Source organism: Artemia sp. Qi Xiang Cuo, chromosome 2 (genome assembly GCF_049724085.1).
Source record: "Artemia sp. Qi Xiang Cuo chromosome 2, ASM4972408v1, whole genome shotgun sequence".
Lineage (NCBI taxonomy): Eukaryota > Metazoa > Arthropoda > Branchiopoda > Anostraca > Artemiidae > Artemia > Artemia sp. Qi Xiang Cuo.
In genome coordinates, this window is record NC_142795.1 from 51,558,622 (window position 1) to 51,583,234 (window position 24,613).

The 24,613-nt window shown below is 36.0% G+C and overlaps 1 protein-coding gene across 4 annotated transcripts in view; it reads left to right on the forward strand.

Annotated features, from left to right (window-relative positions):
• The window catches only part of LOC148955353 (uncharacterized), a 110,925-nt gene that overhangs the window by 61,838 nt on the left and 24,474 nt on the right, over window positions 1–24,613 (forward strand). For 3 of the 4 annotated variants that reach the window (XM_089101730.1, XM_089101735.1, XM_089101728.1), the window contains exons 2-6: window positions 6,244–6,786; window positions 9,986–10,172; window positions 14,998–17,384; window positions 19,291–19,380; window positions 22,773–22,897. In XM_089101730.1, the coding sequence (XP_088957856.1) occupies window positions 6,246–6,786; window positions 9,986–10,172; window positions 14,998–17,384; window positions 19,291–19,380; window positions 22,773–22,897 (3,330 nt within the window). In that variant the 5' untranslated portion in view covers window positions 6,244–6,245. The remainder of the gene's footprint in view (window positions 1–6,243; window positions 6,787–9,985; window positions 10,173–14,997; window positions 17,385–19,290; window positions 19,381–22,772; window positions 22,898–24,613) is intronic. The other variant, XM_089101742.1, reaches the window with a different exon arrangement.

The window sequence follows — 24,613 nt, forward strand, 5'->3', positions numbered from 1 at the left end:
CTGAATTGGCATATATGGGGGGGGGCTGAAATTCATTTCCAATAGAAATGCTTATTATATTTGTAATCAGCATAAAAAAAGGCATCAAATGGTGTATTCACTTTAGTCCCAACTCAATAATATGATTTGGTAGATATTGACCAGTTAGGTTAGGTATAGCCTATATAGGGGGAGGGGCTGAAATTCGTTTCCAATAGAAATGCTTATTATATTTGTAATCAGCATAAAAAAAGGCATCAAATGGTGTATTCACTTTATTCCTAACTCAATAATATGATTTGGTAGATATTGACCCATCTTTGTGCCAAGATCTTATATCTTATAGCATTCTTTTGCAAACGTCTTTCATCATTCTGCTCTGATCAGCAGTCTAAGACCAATGAGGAGTATATCATCAAAGTTTTCGCATCATTGTTCTATATGACAGAAAGATAGCATCCTTCACACTTTTTCTTAACATCAGTGAGCTTTAAGATCTTAAAACAAAGATGGGTAAATTTTTGGTAAATATTTACCAAATCATATTATTGAGTTACAACTAAAGTGAATATACCACTTGATGCCTTTTTTTATGCTCTTTACAAATATAACAATCATTTTTCTAGAATTTTAGCCCCCACCCCTATACATACCAATTCAGGGTATATATTTGCACATTAGGGGGGTGGGGAAAAGTTTAAACTTACCTCTCATTTACATCATAAATAAAATTACCCCCACCCCCCTAATATGCAAATATATACCCTGAATTGGTATATATAGGGGTGGGGGCTAAAATTCATTTCTGACAAAAATGATTATTAGGCTAAATTTGTAAAGAGCATAAAAAAAGGCATTGAGTGGTGTATTCACTTTAGTTGTAACTCAATAATATGATTTGGTAAATATTTACCAAATTTTCAGCAGTTCATATTATTGACTTACTAACAAGGCCATACCCAGGATTTTTTTTTCAGAGGGGTTTTACTCAAAGATTTTTTTTTCAGGGGGGTTTTTCATAAAAAAAAAACTCTAAAAACATATAAAAATTTGTTTATATTCATTTTTGTTATGTTTTTATGAGTCAGAATTTTTTTTATGAGTCAGAGTTTTTCTTTGAAAAAATTATTTGTGGAAAAAGTTTTTTTAATTAATTTCTGTTTGTTTTATATTGACACAGTCTTTTCAGGGAAGAAGAAAATAATCCATTAAATCTTTTCGTTTTTTCAAGACTTTATAGTTTGGTCTGCTATTTGTATGCTGGAGAAAATTTTTTATCAACATACACCCTTTTAAAAATCTACACACCTCTATGTGTGTAGATTCTACACACATAGAGTAGAAATCTACACACATATAGTAGTGTATAATTTCGTTTCATATCTCTTCTAGTTGACCTGAAATGGAAAACTTGATACCATTTGCAAAAAAATCTGCTTACTTTCTTTGATAGCTTGGATACACTTATGCTATTTTGATTTGGTTAAATTTTAAGAGCAGAAGTAGCCCCAAAAGTTTGAACATAATACCCTCAGTTGCTCTTGGGATACTGCTGATATGCCTTATTGGGAATTAGCATTAACACAGTGCATTTTGATTTAACCTTAAGGCAACATTTAGTTTTTAAACATAAAGGCAAATTGGAGGGTGGGCATTGGAGGGGGATTAGTTGCCCTCCAATCACTTTTGCCTATTAAAAAGGGCATACAGCCCTTTCTATTTTCAATCGAATGAGCCCTTTTCGAAGTTCCTATGACAACTCCTTCGATACGAAGTGCCCTGGTCTAAACAACAACAACAACAAAAATCATACATTATACCCACATCAATCTTTACTATAAAAATTTCAAGCCTTTAATCACTTTTGACTATTAATAAGAGCACTAGGCCTTTCAATTTCCAATTGAATTAGCCCTTTTTGAGTTTCTACAACAATCCTTTCTATAAACACCTTATATGCCCCCAGGGCATAAATTACAACCCTTACCCTAAGGGCTGCAAGGGTGGTTGTCATCCTCTAAGACATAATTTCCAGAACTTTCAACTATGTTAAACAAAATGGCTATCTAAAAATTTTGATTGGATGTGTTTGGGAAAATGGTGGGCATGAGAGGGGCATTAGTTGCTCTCCCATCACTTTCAACTATTGAAAAACGGCACTAGCCCTTTCAATTTCCAATCAAATGAGCCCCTATGAAGTTTCTAAGACAATGCTTTCAATAACAACTTATATGCCCCCAGTGCATAACTTACAACCCTTGCCCTGAGTGCAGGGGGGGGGGGGTTCACCCTCAAAGACTTAATTTCCAGAGCTTTCTACTATATTGAACAAAATGGCTATCTGAAAATTTTGATTTGATGTGTTTGGGGGAATTGTGCGCGTGAGAGGGTGGTTAGTTACCCTCCAATCACTTTCAACTATTAAAAAGGGCACTAGCCCTGTCGATTCCCAATTGAATAAGCCCCTTTTGAAGTTTTTACAGCAACTCTAACTATAAAAACCTTATATGCCCCCAGGGCATAACTTACAACCTCTGCCCTGGGGGCTCCGGGGGGTTTGTCATCCTTAAATACATAATTTCCAGAACTTTCAATTACGTTGAACAAAATGGCTATCTCTAAACTTTGATTGAATGTGTTTGGGGAAATGGTGGGCGTGGGAGGGGGGATCAATTACTCTCCACTCACTTTCACTATTAAAAAGGGCAATTCTGATTTCCAAACAAATGAGCCCTTTTTGAATTTTCTACAACAACTTTCTATATAAACCTTATATGCCCCCAGGGCATAACTTACAACCCTTGCCCTGAGATTTTGATTGGATGTGTTTGGGGAAATAGTGGTCATGAGAGGGGGGTTAGTTGTCCTTCAGTCACTTTTGAGTATTAAAAGGGCACTAGTCCTTTCAATTTCCAATTGAATGAGCCCTTTTTGATGTTATTACAACATTGCTTTCTATAAAAAACCTTACAACCCGACTTTGCAGGTTTTTTTAAACAAGATGCCTCAACCTTCTTGATGCTTAGTTATTCTAGTGAAAAGGAAGAAATAAATTGTTCAGAAAATCCATCTTCTAAATCTACTAGATTTGAAATTAGCTCTCCTGAAAGAGTCTGCATTCAAACTGATAATATCACAGTAAGAAAGAACAAGTTGAAAAGTAGAAGTTCCTCTTGTTTGCAAGGACATAAAAAAAGCCCAAAAAATATATTTTAAGTAACTCTACCAATCAGAATACCTCTGAAGAGAGCTCTAGTACACTTTTTTCTTTCAAACATAAAGGTAGAAGGGCCATTGTACATCATACAAAAGAGTCTGTCTCCAATGACTCTACAAGGAAAAACTTGTCCTCCTCAAATGGTTCAAATAGTTCATGTGAATACAAATTGAGACAAGCTGATGCGTCCTTAAGAAACAATAATGCGAAAAAAATGGTTGTTAATAATGAAAGCTTAAGATACAATGAGAAATTACATTCAAATAAAATGATTTATTTGGATTCAGATGATGCTGTATTTACAACATTGCTTTCTATAAAAAACCATACATGCCCCCAGGGCGTAACTTACAACCCTTGCCCTGAGGGTTGTGGGACGGTGGGGTTGTCATCCTTAAAGACCTAATTTCCAAAATTTTCGACTATGTTGAACAAAATGGCTATCTAAAAATTTTGATTTGATGTGTTTGGGGAAAAGGTGGGCGTGAGAGGGGGGTTAGTTGCCCTCAAATCACTTTCGACTATTAAAAAGGGCACTAGCCCTTTGTATTTCCAATTGAAAGAGCTCTTTTTCAAGTTTCTACAACAAAGATTTCAATAAAAACTTATATGACCTCAGGGCATAACTTATGACCCTTGAAGACTGTGGGGGGAGTGTCCTGCTCAAAGGTGTAATTTTCTGAACTTTAAACTGCATGAAACAAAACGGCTGTTAAAAACAGCAAAAAAAAAAAAAATTCTGCAAACTTACAATTCAGCTGTAGAAACGATCTTTCTGCTATCAATTTCAAAATCAAACTGTAGTGAATGTTGCATTCTATAATTCTATTCAACTTGAAAATAAAATTCTTGACTACGAATGATGTAAGGAATTGCAATTGGGAAACTGGATTCAAAATAATTTAAACTCATTTCATAAAGACGATACTTTTTTTTTGTCAACATATGAAGAGCTGTGTATATTGCAATATTTGCAATGCAATTGCATATTGCATCTGTCTGGTTTTTATGCAAAGTAACAAGAGGTGAAAATTAACAAACCAGAGAGTAGTGAAGAATTATGGTATGCAAAGTAATATTTGGCAGGGAAAGTCACTGGTGATAAATCGCTAGGGGTGGCACTGTGATTGCGTGATTTTCGGAGATTCGGGGAACCAATTTTTTTTCGGGGAAATACTCGAAAATTCGGGGATAGTGCAAGCCCTGCTTGATTTCTAATTAGGAAAATCGAAATACTAAACCACACGAGAAGAAAAAGCTCCGACTTTGCAGTTTACGCAATAAAAAATTGCCGCAAAATTAATTTAAAGTCAACCAAACGCCGCCGCCTTTGCTGGTGGCGTTCGACCGGGCCTCTTGTCGGCGGCGTTCGGTCTATCCTCCGGCGCGGCACCGGGGTCTACAAGGAATGCTTGTATAAACTTCAGATAGGGCTCATTTGATTGGACATTGAAAGTTCTAGTTCATATTTTAAGCGTCAAAAGATATTGGAGAATAACCAGCCCCCCTCCACGCCCTTTTTACCCAAATGAATCCGATAAAATGTTTGAGATAGCTATATTGTTAAAAATAGTTCAACTATCATATAACAAAAACTCCAGTGTCGACACAAACCCCAGGGCCCGGGGACAGATCCTGTAAGTTATGCCCTGGGGACATATATGGGGGCACATATGGGGATAAACTCTTGTTTGTAGTGATTTTTGTTCGTTTCAAGCTTGATTTGCATATTCAATTTAGGTTTCACTCGTTTTAAGATTTATTTATTCATTTAGATTAATATCTATTGTGTTTGTTTGCATTGATTGTTTATTTAATTTCTGTTTGTTTTAAGTTTCATTTATACATCAATAGCAAAACATTTTTTTTCAGTTTAAGCTTGATTTTCATATTCAATCTAAGCATTACTAGCTTTAATATCTATTTATTGATTTATATTATTACTTGTTCTATATTTTTTGCTATGATTGTTTATTTAATTTCTGTTCGTTTTGGGTTTCATTTATTCTTTAATAGTAATTTCTGGTCGTTTTGAGTTTGAATTTTAACAGGTATTTGTATCTGGTGAGCTTAAGTTTAAAATATCCTTTACTTTTCTTTGAAAAACTTATTTTTCGAAAAGTTTTTTTTAATTAATACTTTAAAATAAGCCCTTAAACAGCTCTCTATGATGTTCTTGTGCCCTGCTAGCAGTGAAGAAGGAAAAAAAGGCTACATAAGTGCTTTGCATGCAAAAAAAAAACTGATTTTCCTGTTTTTCAAGCCAGGGGACTGTAAGTCTTAGTGACTATTCACACAGGGCTTATTCGTAGTCGCAACTACCACTACGATTTTGCAAAAACTTCCCGTTTGCGCGGGTCTCAGGAAAAACTGTTGCATATGTTACCATGGAAGGAGCATATATTTTGGGTATTTCCAATGAAGGATTGGTATTTCTGGTACTGAATATTGAAACTTGCTAAATTCACTTGCAAAGTGTTTTTATTCTTTGAGATATCCTCCTCTTTTCTGAAATAGTTTCGAAGTTATGTGGCTTGAGTCATAATAAAAATGGAAAATCTTCACTATAGAGACACCCAAAGACACGGAGGCTGTGCCAAAACTTTAGCCTGTTGAGGGTTGAGGTAGCTACTAAAAAGCGTCTACTTTTGCTTTTGCCTATGAAAGAAGGAACAAAAGAGTTATGATAATTAAAAAAAAATCACTGCCTGTAATAGCAAACTTGAAACTTTTCTTTTGACATTTTCTGGGGGTAGAAAGCAGAGGAGCCTATTGCAACTAACAAAATAGTTTTTCTGCACTGTTTTGCATAACTTTTCTTACATGGTAGGTATATAAGGGGGGGGGGCTTCTGATCTTCACGAAATTTTCATTCTCTACTCTCAACTTATAGACGTGAAACTGTGTAACCTTTTTACTTGTCCTTATTTACTTTTAACACTATAGTTTAGTGTTAAGTTCACTAAATTCATAAAATATTAGGGCTTTATTATCCTCTTTCAATGGCAGTGAAGGTCTAAGTGTCATAATTCTCTTCTTTTTTTCAGAAATGAGCAAGGCATCTTCAGTATCCAAGCTTTCAAGAAAAAAGATTACAAACCATGGCCTTCAAGAAAATAAATTGTCGTCGGCATTGCTTGAGTTTGACAGAACGTATAGAGACTCAATTGACTTTACTGACTACTTTTTGAAAGCAAGGCAGAATGATAGAATTCAAACTGCCCCAAAAAATCGGCACGCTTATGTTGAGGTGTCAACATGCAATTCGGAAACAAAAAAGGACGAACGTTTAAGAAGAGGATCAATCCTAAAACTATCACCAAGGAAAGTTTTTTCTGCCAGGAAAACAATCCTACCAGAAGCAAATGAGAATATTATTGTCTCTGCTTCAGATGATCAGAGCTCAAGTAATATATCAGGGATTTCTACCCTGTCATCTAGTGATAATGACAGTAGTATTCTAGCTAAAGGTCATGACTTGGATGGTTGCACAAACAAAATGAAATCGCTGGGAATATCAGGACTGCATGATGAAAGTAACACAAGCGACTCATCTTCCTCTAACTCTGATAACGAAAACTTTGAAAAGTGTAAGTTAACAGAGATTAGCTTATTAGAATTAGTTGAGGTGTCCACAGAGATCAGCTAGCTCAGTGAGCTGATTCCTGTTTTTATTTTGTTTGCTTATGTTTTTATTATCGAAACCATGATTGACACTTAAGTCTGTGTTTATTGCAAGGTTCCTAATACTAAGAAATGACCAGCTCTGTGCTGAGATTTGCTTATACTTCAAACTCAATGGGTCAAATTGAAAAGTAATTATAATGAAATCCAGAATCTTCTTAACTAGGTAGTTCTTTCAATCTACTTTAAAACAACAGTGTGTATTCTTGGTCACTTTTCTCTGCTGATTTTTTAAGGAGTAGTTGATTTGAAAGTGGGTGGTTGGATTTTGTTGTAATTAGGTTTAAGGTCTTTAGCTTACTTACAAGTTTGCTATTCTACTTACGCTTGTGTCCATGTGCTTTTTGTATCAGATGCAGTGATAAGCAGTATTATTATGGTTCTTTCTTGTCTCTAGCTGTTTTTTATAGCAACCCCTTCATGCTGCTGTAATATTGTTAGATTGTGCTTGTGCTTTAAAGAGAACACCGAAGTTTCCAACACTTTGGTTGAAAACAGGAAAATATTTATTTTGTTCTGCAGTATGTTTTCAAACTGGGCATGCTTTAACATTTTTAGAGAGTGCCCTTTCCTGAATTTTAAAAAGACGATGCTGCTCAATTCAATAAAAAAAAAACGAGATTAAGTAAGCCAAAATGACACTCTAGCTTATAAGGGGGAGAGGGGGGGGCGGTGGGTTGTGAAAGGGCTGGGGAACAGCCCAACTCTTATCTGGAACAATTTTTATTCGTTTTAAACTTGATAGTTTTATTCATTTTAATCTCTGTTTGTTTTAAGTATACAGCTTCCCAAAATGTGTAAAATCCAGGTCAAAGAGGGGGGGGGGGGAGGGTGGTTACAGACCTATGCATCACACACAAATCCTCCAATCATACAGAAAAAACTCGTGCATGACTTAGATTGGAGTGAGGTGTAACATCTTTATCATGCATAACCATTCTCTTCTGTTGATTTGATTGTTCGTGTTTTCATTACAATAGTAGCCTCAAACTTGTAAGCAACATGCTTAGAAATTCCAAAATACAGACCTAATTTGATATCAAGCACCACTTGTGAATTCAGCTTTGTATTTCAAGCTGTCACCCCACAATGTTGATGATTAGCTTTTGATCATTTAGAATCATTCTGTAAACAATACAAAATTGGTCAAGAATTGTAAGAAGTGCCACATTTTTTTCTTTGCAAAGATCATGGCGATGTTGTTGCATATACGGATCCAACGATCCTACTTAGGGCCCTTCAATCATACATATTGAAAATTTTTACATGCCTGTTTCCAATAAAATGTAATAAGCCCTCTATTTTTGAAACTTTGGCTTAATTGTTTTGATATACCAGTCTTTATTGCAATATTACCCTCAGGTTTTAATCGGCAAGCTCACTTAAATACTAACTTTAAAGTTAAAATTGATCCCCATTTATGAAATATGTGTTTTGATTTGGGGCTGTCATGCTGCGATTTTAATGATCTCTGATGACTAATATCTAATCGTTTAGGACAATTAACGTGGTAATCCCAGAAGGGTCATGAGTAGAAAGGAGTCGAACATCTCTTTATGTGCAAATTTGGAATTGGAAGTGAGGTTTTCAAAAAGGCATTGTCCTAAGGGTCACTTTCGGTCCTCCAATCATACAGAATTAAAATGCCTAGATAACTCAGATTTCAGCAAGGTGGATCGTGTCAGCTCTTTGTGAAAAGATATTTTTGGCAGATACAGTATATTACAACATTAGCCTCGTAATCAACAAGCTTAGAGATCTTTAGTAGAAGTTTTCGTAAAATCTAACACCGTTTGTGAACATAACTATAAACAGAGGGGTTAGGAGATGGGGCGTTCCTTCCGAAATTCTTCTAAAGAATGAGTTTTGTGGTTTATACTTAACATGTTTTGTTTTCTAACTGTCGTCAAACGATTTAATTAATTTTAATATTCATTAAAACCGTACCCCCTAAATGTTTTCTGAATGAATGCGAATCAAAAGAGACATAACATGCTTAATAATGTGAATTTGGGGATGGGGGTTTTTAGAAGGACTGGCCAAAGGGTCATATTTTGGACCCCCCAGCACTAAAGGTTCAAAATACTCCTAAGACTCTGATTTCAACAAGCTGTAACATGTCTATCATAATGTGATGTTATGATTTTGATTTGGACTAGCCTCAGATTTGTAACCAACAAGCTCAGAAACTCAGTAGTACCAACGTTGATGGAAACACTATTTTTGAAATGTGTGCCGAATTTTTTAATTTATTATTTCTATAGTGCAATATGAACCTTGTATCTGTAATGAGTAATCTCAGAAACTCTTAAATACCAACTTGAGTCAAAATCAAACACCATTTGGGATTATGTACTAAGGTCTTCGGATTTGGCTTTCCTATTACAATATTAGGCTCGTATTCGCAATCAGCAAGCTCAGAAACTCTTAAACACCGATTTCGGTGCAAATCAAACGCCATCTATAGAATATTTAGTTAACGCATTTGGATTTGGACTTGTCTGTTGCGATATTAGCCTCATATTTGCAATCCGAAAACTCAGAAATTCTTAAACACTGAATTTTGCTGAAATGAAGCGCCATTTGTGAAATATGTAGAATGCATAACATCTTTTTATTTTGGACTTCAATATTGCGCTATTAGCGGTTCTCAAGCTCAGAAACTTTATTCGAAATCATACACCATTTTTTAAATAGATGATCTGTATATTTTGATTTGAAATTACAAAATGAGTCTTAGATCTACAATCAGCAGGCTCATATCCATTTAAGTACCAGCTTCAGTGGAAATCAAACATCATTTGTGAAATATATAGCTATATGTAAGCTTAGAAACTTGTAAAATATTAATTTTGTTAAGAACGCTCTTTGTTTAGAGGGACCGAGGGTCACTCTGTGTCCCCTAATTATGCAGAATGAAAATACTTACATCACTTTAATTTTGGTAATATGGAGCATGCCCACCTTTTCATAAAATGTGTCTGTGAAGAATGGGCTTTTTGCATATTTAAATTTAGTCTATAGTAAAATTCAGGCTTTGGTAGTAAAATTGATTTATTTGTTTCATTTGCATCGATTTTTAGATGAAATTTTTCTTAATTTCAGTTCTTCAAAGTGTTCGTCGCCCGAAGAGTGAAAGTATTAATCGCCAGGAATTCAGCGGCCCTTCCAGCTCTTACGATTCTAGCTTTATCAATGATGAACCATGCGCAGACAGTCTAGATTTTTACCTAAGAGACATGAAAAAAACATATGTTGACGACATGCTTAAAGATCAAACCGGAGTCACTAAGTAAGTTCAAAAGAAATCAAATATTACTTTTAGCTTCCTAAAGGCTGTCCTGGAAAAAGAAACTCTAGGGTCTATTATTTTGTCAGATCACAACCGTCAGCATTACAACAGCAGGGTTCGGACTCGCCTATAAATTCCAGTAAATTCCTATATTTTAATGTACTCCTATAAAATGCCTGTGTTTTGGCTAAAATCCTATTATTCCTATATTTTCGGCTGAAGATCACCAAGAACATTGCTCATTATTTGCAATTTTCACTACTCGTTAAGTAAGCCAAGATGTGCTTTTCTTTGCTTTTGACTCTGCTTGTAGACTGTGCTGTCTTTCGGTGTAGATCGATAATTAATTACAACTGTTGAGCTGTTTGAACTTAACTAATGATTTGTGTTGGGATTAGTAAGCTGCTTCGGCCTGGGCTATGCTTTTGTATTGACCTAGTAGCCTATGTTTTTTTGTTTTTTTTTTTGTCATGTTGGGCCTGCCCGAAATGAGCAAAGATCAGTATATAGGCTAGCAGTCTCTGCTTTATGAGACTGTGAGTTCTTGCGACTTATGCGTGTCCTGGTCGAACGCTATAAAAGGCTGATGCGAATACTGCGCAGTTTCGGACATATCCACATTTGTTCTTTTTATGGCCTTTTAATCGCGGGATGCTATTTTGCAGGTGATGCTTGGTAATTAAGTATGGGGCCTACCAAGTTCAATAGTTCATGGCTTGCTAAGGAGGATTGCAGCGGTAGAAAGATTGGCGAATGGTGTAAGACTGGGAACAACCAGTACTTGTTCTTTTGCGAACTCTACTTGAAAAATCTGGTTTGCACAGCTGTGGTTGCTCAGCTAAACCAATATGTACAATATACAGAATAAAATGCTGCAGTTACTGCTCAACTACATCCACTACAGCTTCACTTGACCGGACAATCTCGAGTTGATGAAACAACCAAGAATAAACCATTAGTTGGTACAAACATGTTTTGTGAGCGTGATGCCACTTATAAAGCTGAGTTAATATGGGCACTTCGGACGGTACAGAGTTCCATGTCTGCTAACTCTTCAGACCATATTGTCGCAACCTTCTTTGCGATGTTCCCCGGTAAGATCCCCGACGGAATGTCCCTATGTGTGAAGAAACTCACGTGTCTGATCACCGATGCGCTGCATCCTTACTGTAAGCAAATGCTTGTGAAGGACATTCAGTCATATTTTGTACTAGAATATGACGAGACAACCAACAACGCTGGTATGAAAGAGTTACAGATACTTGTTCGATATTGGTCCTCATACGGAAACGAAATCCAGAGCAGACATTTATGCACAAGTTTTATGGGCCACGCGACAAGTGATAACCTGTATAGGAAGATTATGTCAGCCATTGAGCAGAATCAGCTGCCACTTCAAAAACTAATCACGCTTGGAAGTGACGGACCAAACGTCAACAACAGCGTTTGCAACAAGTTCAATGCCGAAAAAAAGAAAGTGACGGGAAAGGGAACGTCGAACATTGTTACTTGCAACATCCATATAATTCATAACGCTTTCTTGAAAGGTCTTCAGGTGTTCGGAGAAGAAAGTTCTGACTTTGTTATTCTTGTGCATTCATTTTTTGACGGCTGGCCTGCACGTTGTGAAGACTATCGAAAGTGCCAAAAGAAACTGGGAGTGCCAGAGAACGCTTTCATGAAGCATATCCCAAGCCGCTGGCTGACGACCGGACGTGCCCTCGCTAGAATCATGCAGCAGTGGCCGGCAATCTTAGAGTACTTCCTGAACTTCGTGCCAAGAGAGAAAAAATTGCAGAATCTTCTGTCCACTGCCAAATTTCTGAAGATTCTGGCTTTTATCAAAAGTGCGACGATGAAGGCCCAACTCGAGTCTCAGCAAAACTGTTCATGAGTTTCACCCAGCTGTTCCAGAAAGAAGAGCCTCTCATTCATGTTCTGCACTCAGAGATCAAAAGACTAGTTGTGACGCTTTGCAGACGGGTCTTTACTCCAGATTTCGTGACCGAGATTGAAAATTTCTCACCAGAAATGTTGAACGTTGCTGAAAAATTTGCAGAAAAGCCCATAGTTTCAGAAAATGTGGAACGAGCTTTCGGTGAGAAAGCAACACTGAAAGACAAGGCCATTTTCTATGTAAATGCTGTGAAGTCCAGAACAAGTGAAAGAGAGCAAATGGTGGAATCTGCGAGAATAGAGCAGTCTCTTGCAAAGAGAAAAACTGACCTCACATCGAAATTGATGCCCTAGAAGCAGCAAGAGTGATTCCAAATATTTTACCTGAATCAGTCAATCGTTGGCACTGTATGTGTATCTGATTTTGTACTGTTTTTTACTATTTTTACAGTTGGTATTTAAAAAAAAAAAAAAAAAAAAACTCGGGAAATGACGAATTTATGTGACCAGGCATCCCACGCCATCTACCATAGATCTGATCCCGAGGACTTCCGAATCCTATATTTGGGCCCGGGAAATCCTGTAAAAATAGGACAGAGCCAATAATTTGAAACGAACCGACCTGTCCGAACCCTCTAAGATATTAGACTGTATTATAACAGTCTAAGATATTTTATTTCACAGATTGAGAAAATGTACATTTCCTTTGACAGTTTTCAAAATATTGTTGAAATATGATATCTATCTATCTTATCCATCTTATCTATAATACGCTTATTAACCACCCGTTTTTTGTTATATAAAGCTGCCAAAAGAAAGGCTGTATTGGTGGAGAAAAATGACTCCAAAATATGGATTTGATGCATCAAAAAATCCAAATATCCCAATTTAAGATATTTTTGTAAAATAGAAGAATTAGAACAGCCCAAGTAATAAAATATATTATGAATTAATTTAGTGGAATTTATGTTTTGCATGCTCGAAAATACACTGCTGGGAATAAGCTGTATGAAGAAATCATCAACATAGAATCTGATGATTCTTTAGATGGTTAATCAGTCGAATTCTTATTGGCATTGCCCTGAAAAAACAATATGATAACGCATCAGATTCAAAACATCCAACGATTGAATTCAAAATTTTAAGAGATAGTGATATCAGGCCATATGGAAGTCGTTATACTAACATATTTTAATTTCCTTGTCCTGAACATGGAAGTGAATAAAAGTATTCATCCGTTCGTTTGCAAAAAGAAAAGAACAAGAGCAAGATTATTCCTGTTTTAAGATTGGTTTAGAGGCCTCCCCCCCCCCCGTCCTGCCCAGAATAATGAGAAAATAGTCGTATTAAAAAGGCTTCTTCGTTTTTTTCCTCTTTTTTGATGCTGTAGAGTTGACTTAGTAAAGATCAATATGTCTCCATGTGTGAATTGTATATTTCTTTTCTTAGCTAAATGTTATGAAACGCATTACAATAGAAAGTTTGATTTAGGCTCATTTGATCACAAATTCTTAGGTTTAATGCTCTTTTTTTCAGCGATGGAATCGGTAAGAGGATACCCAAACACCCCAATACGTATTTTATGCCACCGAGTACCCCTACGACCCAACGGCATCATGTGAAAATTTGTGAAATAGCTATTTTAATCACAACAGTCAAAAGGTACAGTAAGAGGTCAACAGAATCAGGACGAAATATATAGCCTCCAAGGGAAGGGCCCCAAATTATACGAATACCCCTTTTTAAACTAAAGGCTACATCGAAAAATTTTAATGTATAGGTGGGTTTGTTATGCGTCGTTGAAATCTAGAATGTGCTAAGATTTGTGTCATCAGTATTTTTACTTGCAATCCTCTGATTAAGGGCCAACAGACTTCCAGCAACCCTTTTTAAAACAAAGACTTAATAGATAAATTTTAGTTGAACGATGAGCTTGTTATACCTTGCTGAAGTAGGGATCATAAAACTATTCTGGTGTGAATAATTGCAGGGGCCTGAGCCTCCCTGGATCAGCCCCTTTACTGCCATGTTGCGCCTCTTTTGATTTGACTTTCAGGGATAAATTTGGAAATGTCTAAAATGATCAGATCACTGCATTTGACCCAGTTACGTTGCATGCATATTTCACATATGATGTTTGATCATCTGTCATAACGGGTAAATCGAAGGATTTTTGGTCATATAGTTTATAGTGTCTATAATTGAAGTGCCTAAGCCAAGGATGCTGTGGCTACTAATGTTGGGGTTGTCCTCTTGTGGCCCAATCTCCTTCCTTAACTTCGTAAATGGCACCTCTTTTGGCTAGGGGTTGTTCAGAGATCTTAAGGAGTGGTCTTAATTTATCGAATGACCGTCCTAGAGCAGTACAGTAAGTGTTTATTTGGCACATTGTGTCCCATTAAAAAGAACGCAAAAGTGCCATCAGATTTGTAATTTGAAATTCGAACAGAAGTTAAGTTTGACTCCCCAGTAGATCCTGGATTTGTGGCAAGTTGATCTAAACTTTAAGCTCTTTTTGGAAACTTGTAGCAATTAATGTTAATCAGGGATTGACTCCCAAAGGATGATATGAATTGATGATTCTTCGATTCATACCTGCGAGCTGAAAACCAAGTGCCTTTTGCTAGTTACTTTAGCTCAATAAAAGTTTTCAGTTCATTATCCAGATACTTCAGTTTTTTTTTTTTTTTTTTTTTTTTTTTTTTTTTTTTTTTTTTTACGAAAATGAATAGTATTTTGTTGCCAAAATAATCTGAATTAGCTAATTTTGCTAAAGGGTAGTTGTTGAAAAACATTGAGTTTCTTTTAACTGAATAAAAGTTTTGGTTTATACTTTTTAGTTGTTAGTTTCTTTTCTATTCTTTCTTTTCTTGTTTTTTTTTTTAAATTAAGTTTGATGGAGCATACGTCTTTCTTTTTTTTATTTTAGGTTTCCTGGGCGTCAGAGAAGAAGCCGTCGTTCAAGTCTTTCTACCTCAACTATTGAGAGCTCGTATGCATTATCTAACAATTATTCATCCGATCAGTTGGTTTCATCGAAAACAAGCGAATGTAAAAGTAACTTGGTTCTATCAGTGGACAACGAACGCTCCTCCTTGGCACCTGATTCTGAAAATAGCTCCAACTCATTCCTTGAGGAAGAAGCTGAAAGCTCATGGAGTGAAATATCTAAAGATGAGACCGACTTTGCAGGTTTTTTTAAACAAGATGCCTTAACCTTTTCGACGCGTAGTTATTCTAGTGAAAAGGAAGAAATAAATGATTCAGAAAATCCATCTTCTGAAACTGCTAGATTTGAAATTAGCTCTCCTGAAAGAGTCTGCACTCAAACTGATAATATCACAGTAAGAAAGAACAAGTTGAAAAGTAGAAGTTCCTCTTGTTCGCAAGGACATAAAAAACAGCACAAAAAATATATTTTAAGTAACTCTACCGATCAGAATATCTCTGAAGAGAGCTCTAGTACACTTTTTTCTTTCAAACATAAAGGTAGAAGGGCCATTGTACATCATACAAAAGAGTCTGTCTCCAATGACTCTACAAGGAAAAACTTGTCCTCCTCAAATGGTTCAAATAGTTCATGTGAATACAAATTGAGACGAGCTGATGCGTCCTTAAGAAACAATAATGCGAAAAAAATGGTAGTTAATAATGAAAGCATAAGATACGATGCGAAATTACATTCAAATAAAATGATTTATTCGGATTCAGATGATGCTGTATTTTCGAAAAGAACTAATTATTCTTCGATTCCTTCTGGGAATGATGTTGCAAATGAGGAACATGATACGATTGAAATATTGACTTCCAATGGAAGGTTATCGGCAAGTACTGATCTAGTTAAAGACCGTGATACGTTCTCAAGCTCATCCTGTTCTGAGATTCGTCGTCTCGAAATAAGGAGCACATTATCAGAAAGTAGCTTAAGCAGTTCGTCTCTAGACGCAAAAGTAAATGAATTTACTCCAGTTATGACAAGTACTTTTCAAACACTGTCTGATTCTCACCAATTTTTCGAAGAGTTAAATTTACAATCAAATTCTCAAAAAGAACTTGCATCGAGTATCACACTGAGGAAGGGGAAACGCCTTACGGCAAAAGAATGTACATTCATGCACCGTTCTTCAAAAGATTCTTCTAATTTAGAGTTTGATTTACAATTGGAGAATGAAGCTCAAGCACTGTCTAATATTGAAGTATCCTCAGGGGACTTGATTGGTTATGGTAATGATTACCATGGGCGTTTTGACAAAAGTATTCAAAATAGAAAGACAAATTTGTTAGGTTCAAATGGCAATATGGAATCTTGGCCAAAGAACCAATTCTTGTCTGATTCGAATTCATCCACTCCAGAAATTTGTCATGTCAATATAGATCTTGATATATCTAAAAAATTGATAGCCTTAGAAAGTAAAGACAACAGCTTAGACGTGTATAATCTCACAGCTGCCTGCAAAGATGGAATAGCAACTGGCAAAGCTTCATCAGAAAAATTAGGTGAATTTGTGTCTCCTGATGGCACGATAACACGAATTGCAAGTATTCCTCCTCTAGATGAGAGGATGAATGAATTGAGATCGCAAACCTTAAGAAAATGCATATCATCATTGGAAGAAAAAATAAACTGCAAGCTTCCTAAGAATCTTATTTATAATGAAGGTGACGGTACCATCACTCGAATCGTCAATGTTCCACTATTGGAAGATCGAGTGTCGTTGGACTTAAATAAAAAGAAACTGGCTGAAGATAGAACAAAAACCACATCTAGAGACAGAATATTTAATGCTAGAGATGAGATATCATTGCGAGTTGAACTATCTGGGATTAAGCGGTTAACAGCAAAAACTGATCAGTATAAAGTCAATGACATGGTCAAATCTGAACAAGAAAATTATGGGGCAGACCCAATAGACTTGGAGACATCGTTTTCAGAGCTCGTGCACTTGCAACCAAAAGATACAAAAAAGCTTGACATCAAGTCCAGTGACAATCATGCAACTTGGACAGTAACTGAAAAAAATCATGGTATTCCACAAGACAAAATAATTGACTTAACATTTGATTCGCCTCCACGGAAACTAAAGACTGAAGAATCTATTTGTGACACACCGGCTTACACTCCAGCTTTAGTCAAGGTAGAGAAAAGGCGGAATCGAAAGGCTGATATGAAGAAACTAGATGATAATTGGAGCAGCGACGAGTCTGAAAAGGAGAATAATAAAATCGGAGAAGTGCTCCACCGTTCATTTGAAGACTTTGTGCCTAAGACACCAATTGTGAAACCTATACTAGAAATGATTCAAGTGAATATCAATGGTATGTTTTTGTTTCATATATGCTGTATTTTACTAATTTGGTAAGTATAATTTAAATTTTTATTCAGAAATGCCCATGGTTCCAAGATTCTTTTGCAAAATTTCACGTTTCTAGCTTTGACAGTTTAGCTCGGTAATATAGAAACAGTACAAAATATTCAATTCCTAGAAAAAGCGGAAAATATTATTGATAGAAAGAATTAAAATCAAGCGTCTGTTATTCCGTGTATGCACTAAAAAAAAAAAAAAAAAAAAAAAAAAAAAAAAAAAAAAAAAAAAAGCCATTTTTGGTAGAATGTTGTACTGAACGCTATAGAAAATTCTATAAACAAACATTGCTCAACAAAAAACCCCAGAATACTCAATTGGTAATGATTTTCATATTTAAAGTTCAAAATACACTGGAATTTCGTTAAATTTGCTTCTTTGCTGTCTAATTTCGAAATCGTGCAAACATACCAAAGATCAGAGGTAAAAGATGGAACAGAGCGAGGTCAACTGAGTCTGGAAGATCAAACACTGAGCGTCAGACCTAGCAATTTTTAAGACCATAATAATACTCTGAAAGACTAGAGTGTTGAGTAAGGCTGGTCAATTTATTGACTACCAAGTTCTGAATAGGAACCGGACCAAAAAAGGAGGTGGGTTGAGTTTAACAGAGCTATTGTAAAAAAAAAAAAAATCTTCAAAACTTTAAAGAATCCTAACAGCATGACCCAGGATATCAGTGGTTTTAATTATGTCCTCTTGCTGTCAGTTACAAGGAGGATGCTTGCATTAAGTCCTGTTGCTTTTAGTTTTAGAGATATTTTTGTCGTGTTTTGTCTCGTTTAGAAAATCCTTACTGTTTATCCACCAACAGGTCTGTGGTCATGGTGATCCAGGATAAGCAATCATAGGTTGCAAAACCCTTGAACATCATTTACATGAAGCATTTAAAGTTACCAATGGTGTTTTTAAGTCCAATAAAAAACTGAAAAGACAGTGTGTTCAAACGGTTTTAAGTTGTGATTTATTAAGGAATATTTTCTATGTCTAAATTACAGTATTATCTGATAGATTAGCATTCTTAAGCAATACTAATTCCATGTCGTTAATTTCAATTTTAAATTAAGCTTTGTTATATGGATGGTTTGCCATTTGAATGATTTTACTGCAGTTCTGTCTTTAAGCAAAATTTGAGCTCGTCCGCAAAATTAAGAATAGATTAAATTATGGGAAGAGCTAAAAATCCATTACAACAATAACAAATAAAACAATCTTTAATTGTAATTGAATATAAATCAGTTTAAAAAAACGGTCCGGAAATTCAAAAAAAAAAAAAAAAAGAATAGTAACAGTCAGAGTTCGCTACTGAGATTTTTAATGATACAAGTAGGTTATGTTCAATATTTTAGGATTCCATGTCGTTTTTCCCTGGATCAGGATGCCAGCAAACCTTTTTTTTTGGGGGGGGGGGATATCTCTACAAGTTGTGAAAACGTGATGAAAATACCTCCAAGGCTAAAAACTGTTAGAAAAAAGTCAAACCTTATCTCGTAGCTTTCAACTAAACGATTAGATACAAAAAAAAAGGTGTCCCGGCTGGCTTAGAGATAAAAAAAAAAATCAAAAATAAATTGGGAAAAAATACCAGTCTGGCTCGTGAATGTAAGAAAAGCTGAGAATACTTGAGCAAAGTTGGACTTTGATGCAAAGTCCCAGTCTTATGTATGCACATGGGCAGACCATTACATAAATATTAGTAAATTGATAGTGTCTAAAAATTAGTAAGCACAGGCTTATATTTAGTGGTAGAAAAACTTCTTGTGTTAATGTTCTTTTCCCTTTCAAAGTATAATGTTTCTTCGCATTCTTGTCTTTATTTTGGAGTTTGATTCTATTCCTAATGTATTCTCATGTTTCAGGAAACGTGGGTAGTACGACACAGAAAAAAGTCAAGAGATTTCAGCGAGTGGAAAACTTAGAAAAGGCAACTTTCTTGGAATCCTTGAATGGTAAAGTTTATAATATCTACTTGTCAATTTTTCATTTCAGTTTTCAGGACTCTTATTTTAATATAATTATAGTGGGATTAAGTGTAATTTTCTTTACCTTTGAGCTTTAGTTTTGATATAACAGTCCTGTCGGTGGTCTATTATTGTATATTTTAATATCCCTATGATGGGAGTTCCACCATGACACGTCTACTAGAGCTGAAGTGACAAAATTAATTTGTTGTAACCTGGCTATTACATTCGCAAGCAATAATAAGCTAAAAATAATAATAAAGAAGAAATTCCTCCTGTACCCAGTTGTCATATTTGCAGAAGAAGGAATCCCCAAAAAGCCATTGTTAGGCTCTTTTAAAACGAGCTTCGGCTATTTCATGTGGAAAAACAGATAATCACCGAGATTAGCAGCATATTATTTACTGAGAACCTAACCCAAATTCGCTATTTAGGCCCAAACGAGTATATTTTACTACGGCTATATTCATAGGACAGAAAAGCAGAAAGGTCGAACAAGCAACTAAAGCTAGCAATAATATTCAGTATTTCTGTTAACATGTGAAATTGTAATTGTTTGTTAATAAGGTATGATCCGGCCCAGATTAACTGGTCTGCTAGAATCCTTGAGCTTAGATTCTAAATTTTACCCTTATTTTATCTCTCCTTTCTGGCCCATTTCTGCTCACTTCGTGTCTTCGTTTTGGTTAGATCTTAATTATCATTTAAAAATAGTGCTGAATAATAACCTTTTTATGAAACCATTACTTCTGTAAACAGACCAGATAAAGCCATTGTATACATAAAAAAAGAAAGCCTAATCACTCTGAAATAAATTTCAGTACAAAAAGGCTTCCGTAATTAAATTACTATCTGAATGGTGAGGATATCATAGGCAGCGCAATAGCGTTGCCTAAGTAAAGAACGAAGTGGGCATAATGTGGGAATAAAGTGCCTTCACCAAGGCACTTCGTATGGAAGAATTTGTTCGGAAGGGGCTCTTTCGATTGTAAATTGAAAGTTCCAGAGCCACAAGTGATTGCAGGGCAACCAACCCCCCTCCCACGCTCCTTTTTCACCAAAGTCATCCGATCAATGTTTTGCGATAGCCATCTTCTTCAGCATAGTTGAAAGGTCCAATAACTATGCCTCTGGAGATGACTGACACCCCCCCCATCCCTTGGAGCCAGGGCTGTAAGTTTTACTATTCGCCCATTATTTTCATTTTTCGTTGTCGTTTTGGCATTCTTTGCCAGTTTTCCTGTTTTCTGTTTTTTTATGATATTTTTGACTCCGAAATCTGAATTCGGCCCTTCGGGGCTTGTGATAAGGATTTTTTAAAATACATATCTTATCTTATTTACATATAGTATTTGTTATCGATTAAGGGGAAGGCGTGTTTGGCCTTTTGTGTCCAAAAAGGTCAAGGGCATTCAAGTGAAGCTTTCAGGGAATGTTGAAAGTAGTGTTTAACTAAAAGACACACTATGTGCATACGGGTTATCAAAAGGACGTATCTCAGAAATCACTTAGAGTATTAAGTTGGAACTTTCAGGGAATGATGAGAGGGTTGATCAATTGACCAAAAGGCACTATGTGCACGCTACTAATACTACCACTGCTACTACTGCAACTACTATTTCTATTGTGACTACTTCTTTAATTTAGCGATGTTTAATGTTGAGGGGAAAGTTGAACTAAGTCAAAACACACTTTATGCAAGCAGGTTCTCGAAAGGGCGTATCTCAGGAATGGCTTATGGTATTATGTGTGAACTTTCAGGGAATGCTGAGGGGGATGGTCAATTGACAAAAAGGCAATAAGTGCACGCTACTACTTCTAATAACTTATACTACTACTATAACTACTACTTCTATTGTGTCTACTACTAAGGCTAAGGGTATTAAGATAAAGGTTTCAGGAAATCTTGAGGGAGAAGTTGGATTAAAATTAGAACACATTATGTGCATACAGGTTGTCAAAAGGACGTATCAGCAATATCCCAGGAATGGTCTAGGGAAGTGGTTCTCAAACTGTGGTACGCGTACCCCTTAGGGGGTACGCAAAATTTTTTAGCTGGTACGCGGCCAGCCAACGAAAAAAACAACCTTTAAATCTGACACGAGACTACTACGGCAGTTTAATTAGTACGGGTGACTGAGAAGGGGTACCTAAAATGTTTTGTGGGTAAAAAGGAGTACAGTGTCTAAGGAAGTTTGAGAAACACTGGTCTAGGGTATCAAGTTGAAATTTACAGGGCATGATCGATATGAAGATGTAAACTTCAGGGAATATTGAGGGGGAATTTGAACTAAATAAAACACAGTGTGTGCATGCAGGTTGTCAAAAGGACGTATCAGTAATATGTTAGGAACCGCTTAGAGTATGAAGTTGAAACTTCCAGGGCTTTTTGTGGGGGGTGTTGAACTAACCAAAACGCAAATGCTGGGGGGAGGGGGATCATTTGCTTTTTGCCATCAGTACATATAGTAAAATGGGTTTTCGGATCTCAGTTAAGCTTGTTGGAAAGTAAGAAAATGCTAATTGTCCTTGTGCTGCCTTTTTTGGGTCCATAACTGAGCTGACGTTTGAGGAGGGAGGGGTATTTCCTTTCTCGTATAAATGTGATCATTATAACGGGTTCGCAGATACCAATAAAACCTTATGGAAAGGAGGAGCTAATGTCCCGCTCGTGGTTTTTGGGGCCAAGAGCCAATCTTACCCTTCTGAGTAATTGGGGAGCGGCATATCCATGTAATCGTAACATTTACCAGAACGGGTTGTCAAATTTCAATAAAATTCGGATAGAATATGAGTGCTGGTTTCCACGTTGTGTTTATTCAGGATCTGAATATGACCAAACTTCGGTATAGGTTGGGGGGTCCTTAAATTCTTGTAATACGCGCATTCACTTGATGGTGACGCGGGTTTGAATCATAATTGTGGAAACTAAGAGCAAGGCACATAGTTCTGTCTTTTTTCTATTTTTTTATCTTTGCCAGATCCAGTTTCTACGGACGGAGGGGGAAAGGCGTTGAAGTTACTTTTTAGTCGGCCTAATTACTTGACAGGCTGGCAGAATTTTTTCAACTAAACCGGGCAACAGCTATATTCATGGTATCGGGTGTCTGGGCTCGGTCACACCTTCAAGAGAAAAGGGGTTCGTTCTAGGCCTCCGTATCCATAAGAATAGCCTATCGGATTCTAATTAAATGCCATAAATTAAATGCCGTAAAAGTAACAGCTAGGATTTTTGTTGCACTTTTGTCGTTTGTGCTGCTCCCCAACTTTTACCCATGGGTCACAATTACTGCAACGCTCACTAGACCAGAGGTCTAGTTAACTGTGTTTTTTTGCTTATTGGTTGGTGAAGTTTTAAAAACTTTGTTTTTATCTTTTAGAGGATTTGGAGGACTCCAAACGACATCCAGAAGCAGTTAATTATATCAAGAACTTCAAAAAAAGGAAAGATGAATTGATAAGGCATTTATTTCATTTATTCAACACTGAAGTTTTTGAGGGACAGGTAGGAGTAACTTAGCTATTTTATTATTTTTTCTATTTTAATTAAATTTCTAATTCATAAGGCACTATGTCTTGTAAACTACAGAGATTGTTTTTTTTTTTATGGCATTCTTAATTCAAATAGAGTTGAAGTTTGTGTCAGCATATACATCGGGCGACATTCGAAAGTGCATTCAACTTCGATTGACTCTAGCTTAATAAAGTATAATTCTATAAAATAAAGTACAGCTTAATAAAGTACAAGGTTTTCTTCTTTTTAAATTCTGTTTGTTCGGTTACTCGTGGTTTACAGAGCCAGTGAAATCGGCCTTCCAGGGAAATTATGGTTTCCTGAGCATGTCCATCGAACCGGTGTCGTTCCCGATTTTAAACGACATTTGGCCCAATTTTTGAGCCAACGAGTCCTCTGAGATTTTTTGGATATTTACCTATCTGTATTTATGTCTTTGTATTTATACATGATTTATACATGTATTTTAACGGATGCCCTCCAGTGAGTTTTGACTCATAAAAATGACACTAAAGCTTACTATGTCCACTCAAATGAGCCCCCTCAGAAGTTTATACGACCACCCATTCCATAAAAACCTTATGTGCCTTTGGGGCATTACTTACAACCCATGCCCCTGGACTCTGGGAGGTTTTGTCAGCCCTGGAGGTATTGTTATTTATGTCTTGTGTCTTTGTATTTGTCTTTGTATTATGTATTTGATTTCTTTGCTCTGATAAATTTGGTTCAAATTTGTCAGCTTGGAAAATATTCGGGGTATGGTTTTTTGACTATTATACTTACTAATTATATTTCACTGTATGTCTTACACCCTCTGAGTTATGTATGTTTTTGGATACGACAGTAGTTCTTATTATGTTGATTAAAGAAAACTTCCTTTTGAACAGATCTTGTTTCTTTTCTTTTCCTTAGAGGGGACATTCTGAAATATCCAAACTTGATCTAAGAATTATAGTTTATCTTATTTAAAGGGAGCTGTCTTAAGCTTGAATATGGTCTTTATGACTAGCTAAATTGCCGTTATTATTTTTTTCGTCTCTATTAAAGTTCAAAAGCCAGAGGCTGAAAACTTATAAAACTCTATAAATACGTGTTTCTTCCTCGTGGATTCCAAGAAGCGAGAATCTAAGTCGCGAAACTTTAAAGCGAAATACCTAAAAATGGAAAATCAAAAGGTCTCAATTTTTATATGCGTTTTCCTAATGAAGAACACTTTATTTAAAATATTGGCTGGAAATTTGAATAAAATGGCAAGAACAATTTGTCTACGCTCTATAATTTTTTTTAAAGGAGATTTGATATCTTAAAGGATCACCCCATCTTGTCCATTATAAACGTTTCTAGTTTGTGCGGCCAAACTATTTAGAATTGGTTGGGTGATCTTGTCGTAACTTGTAGAGGTTGGATAAGTGATCCGATTGAAAGGCAGAAAACTAAAAGACTGCACTTACTTTTTCAGAAATCTCAGAGAAACCATTTAGCTTCTCTCGTTTTGTGCCGGAGATCGAGATATTCTGTTTTGATGGAACATGTCATTATAAAGTGTGAATTTAACGGAGCAGAATTTTCTTGGTAAAGTTCAGGAAAGGGGAGTTCAGGAAAATAGTCTAGCCTACCTGCTAGGAAAACGCAAAAATCAGCTCAAAAGAAATACCGTTTGATCAGTTTTGCGGCGTTGAGGAAAGACAGTTTCACAGTCTTTTCAAT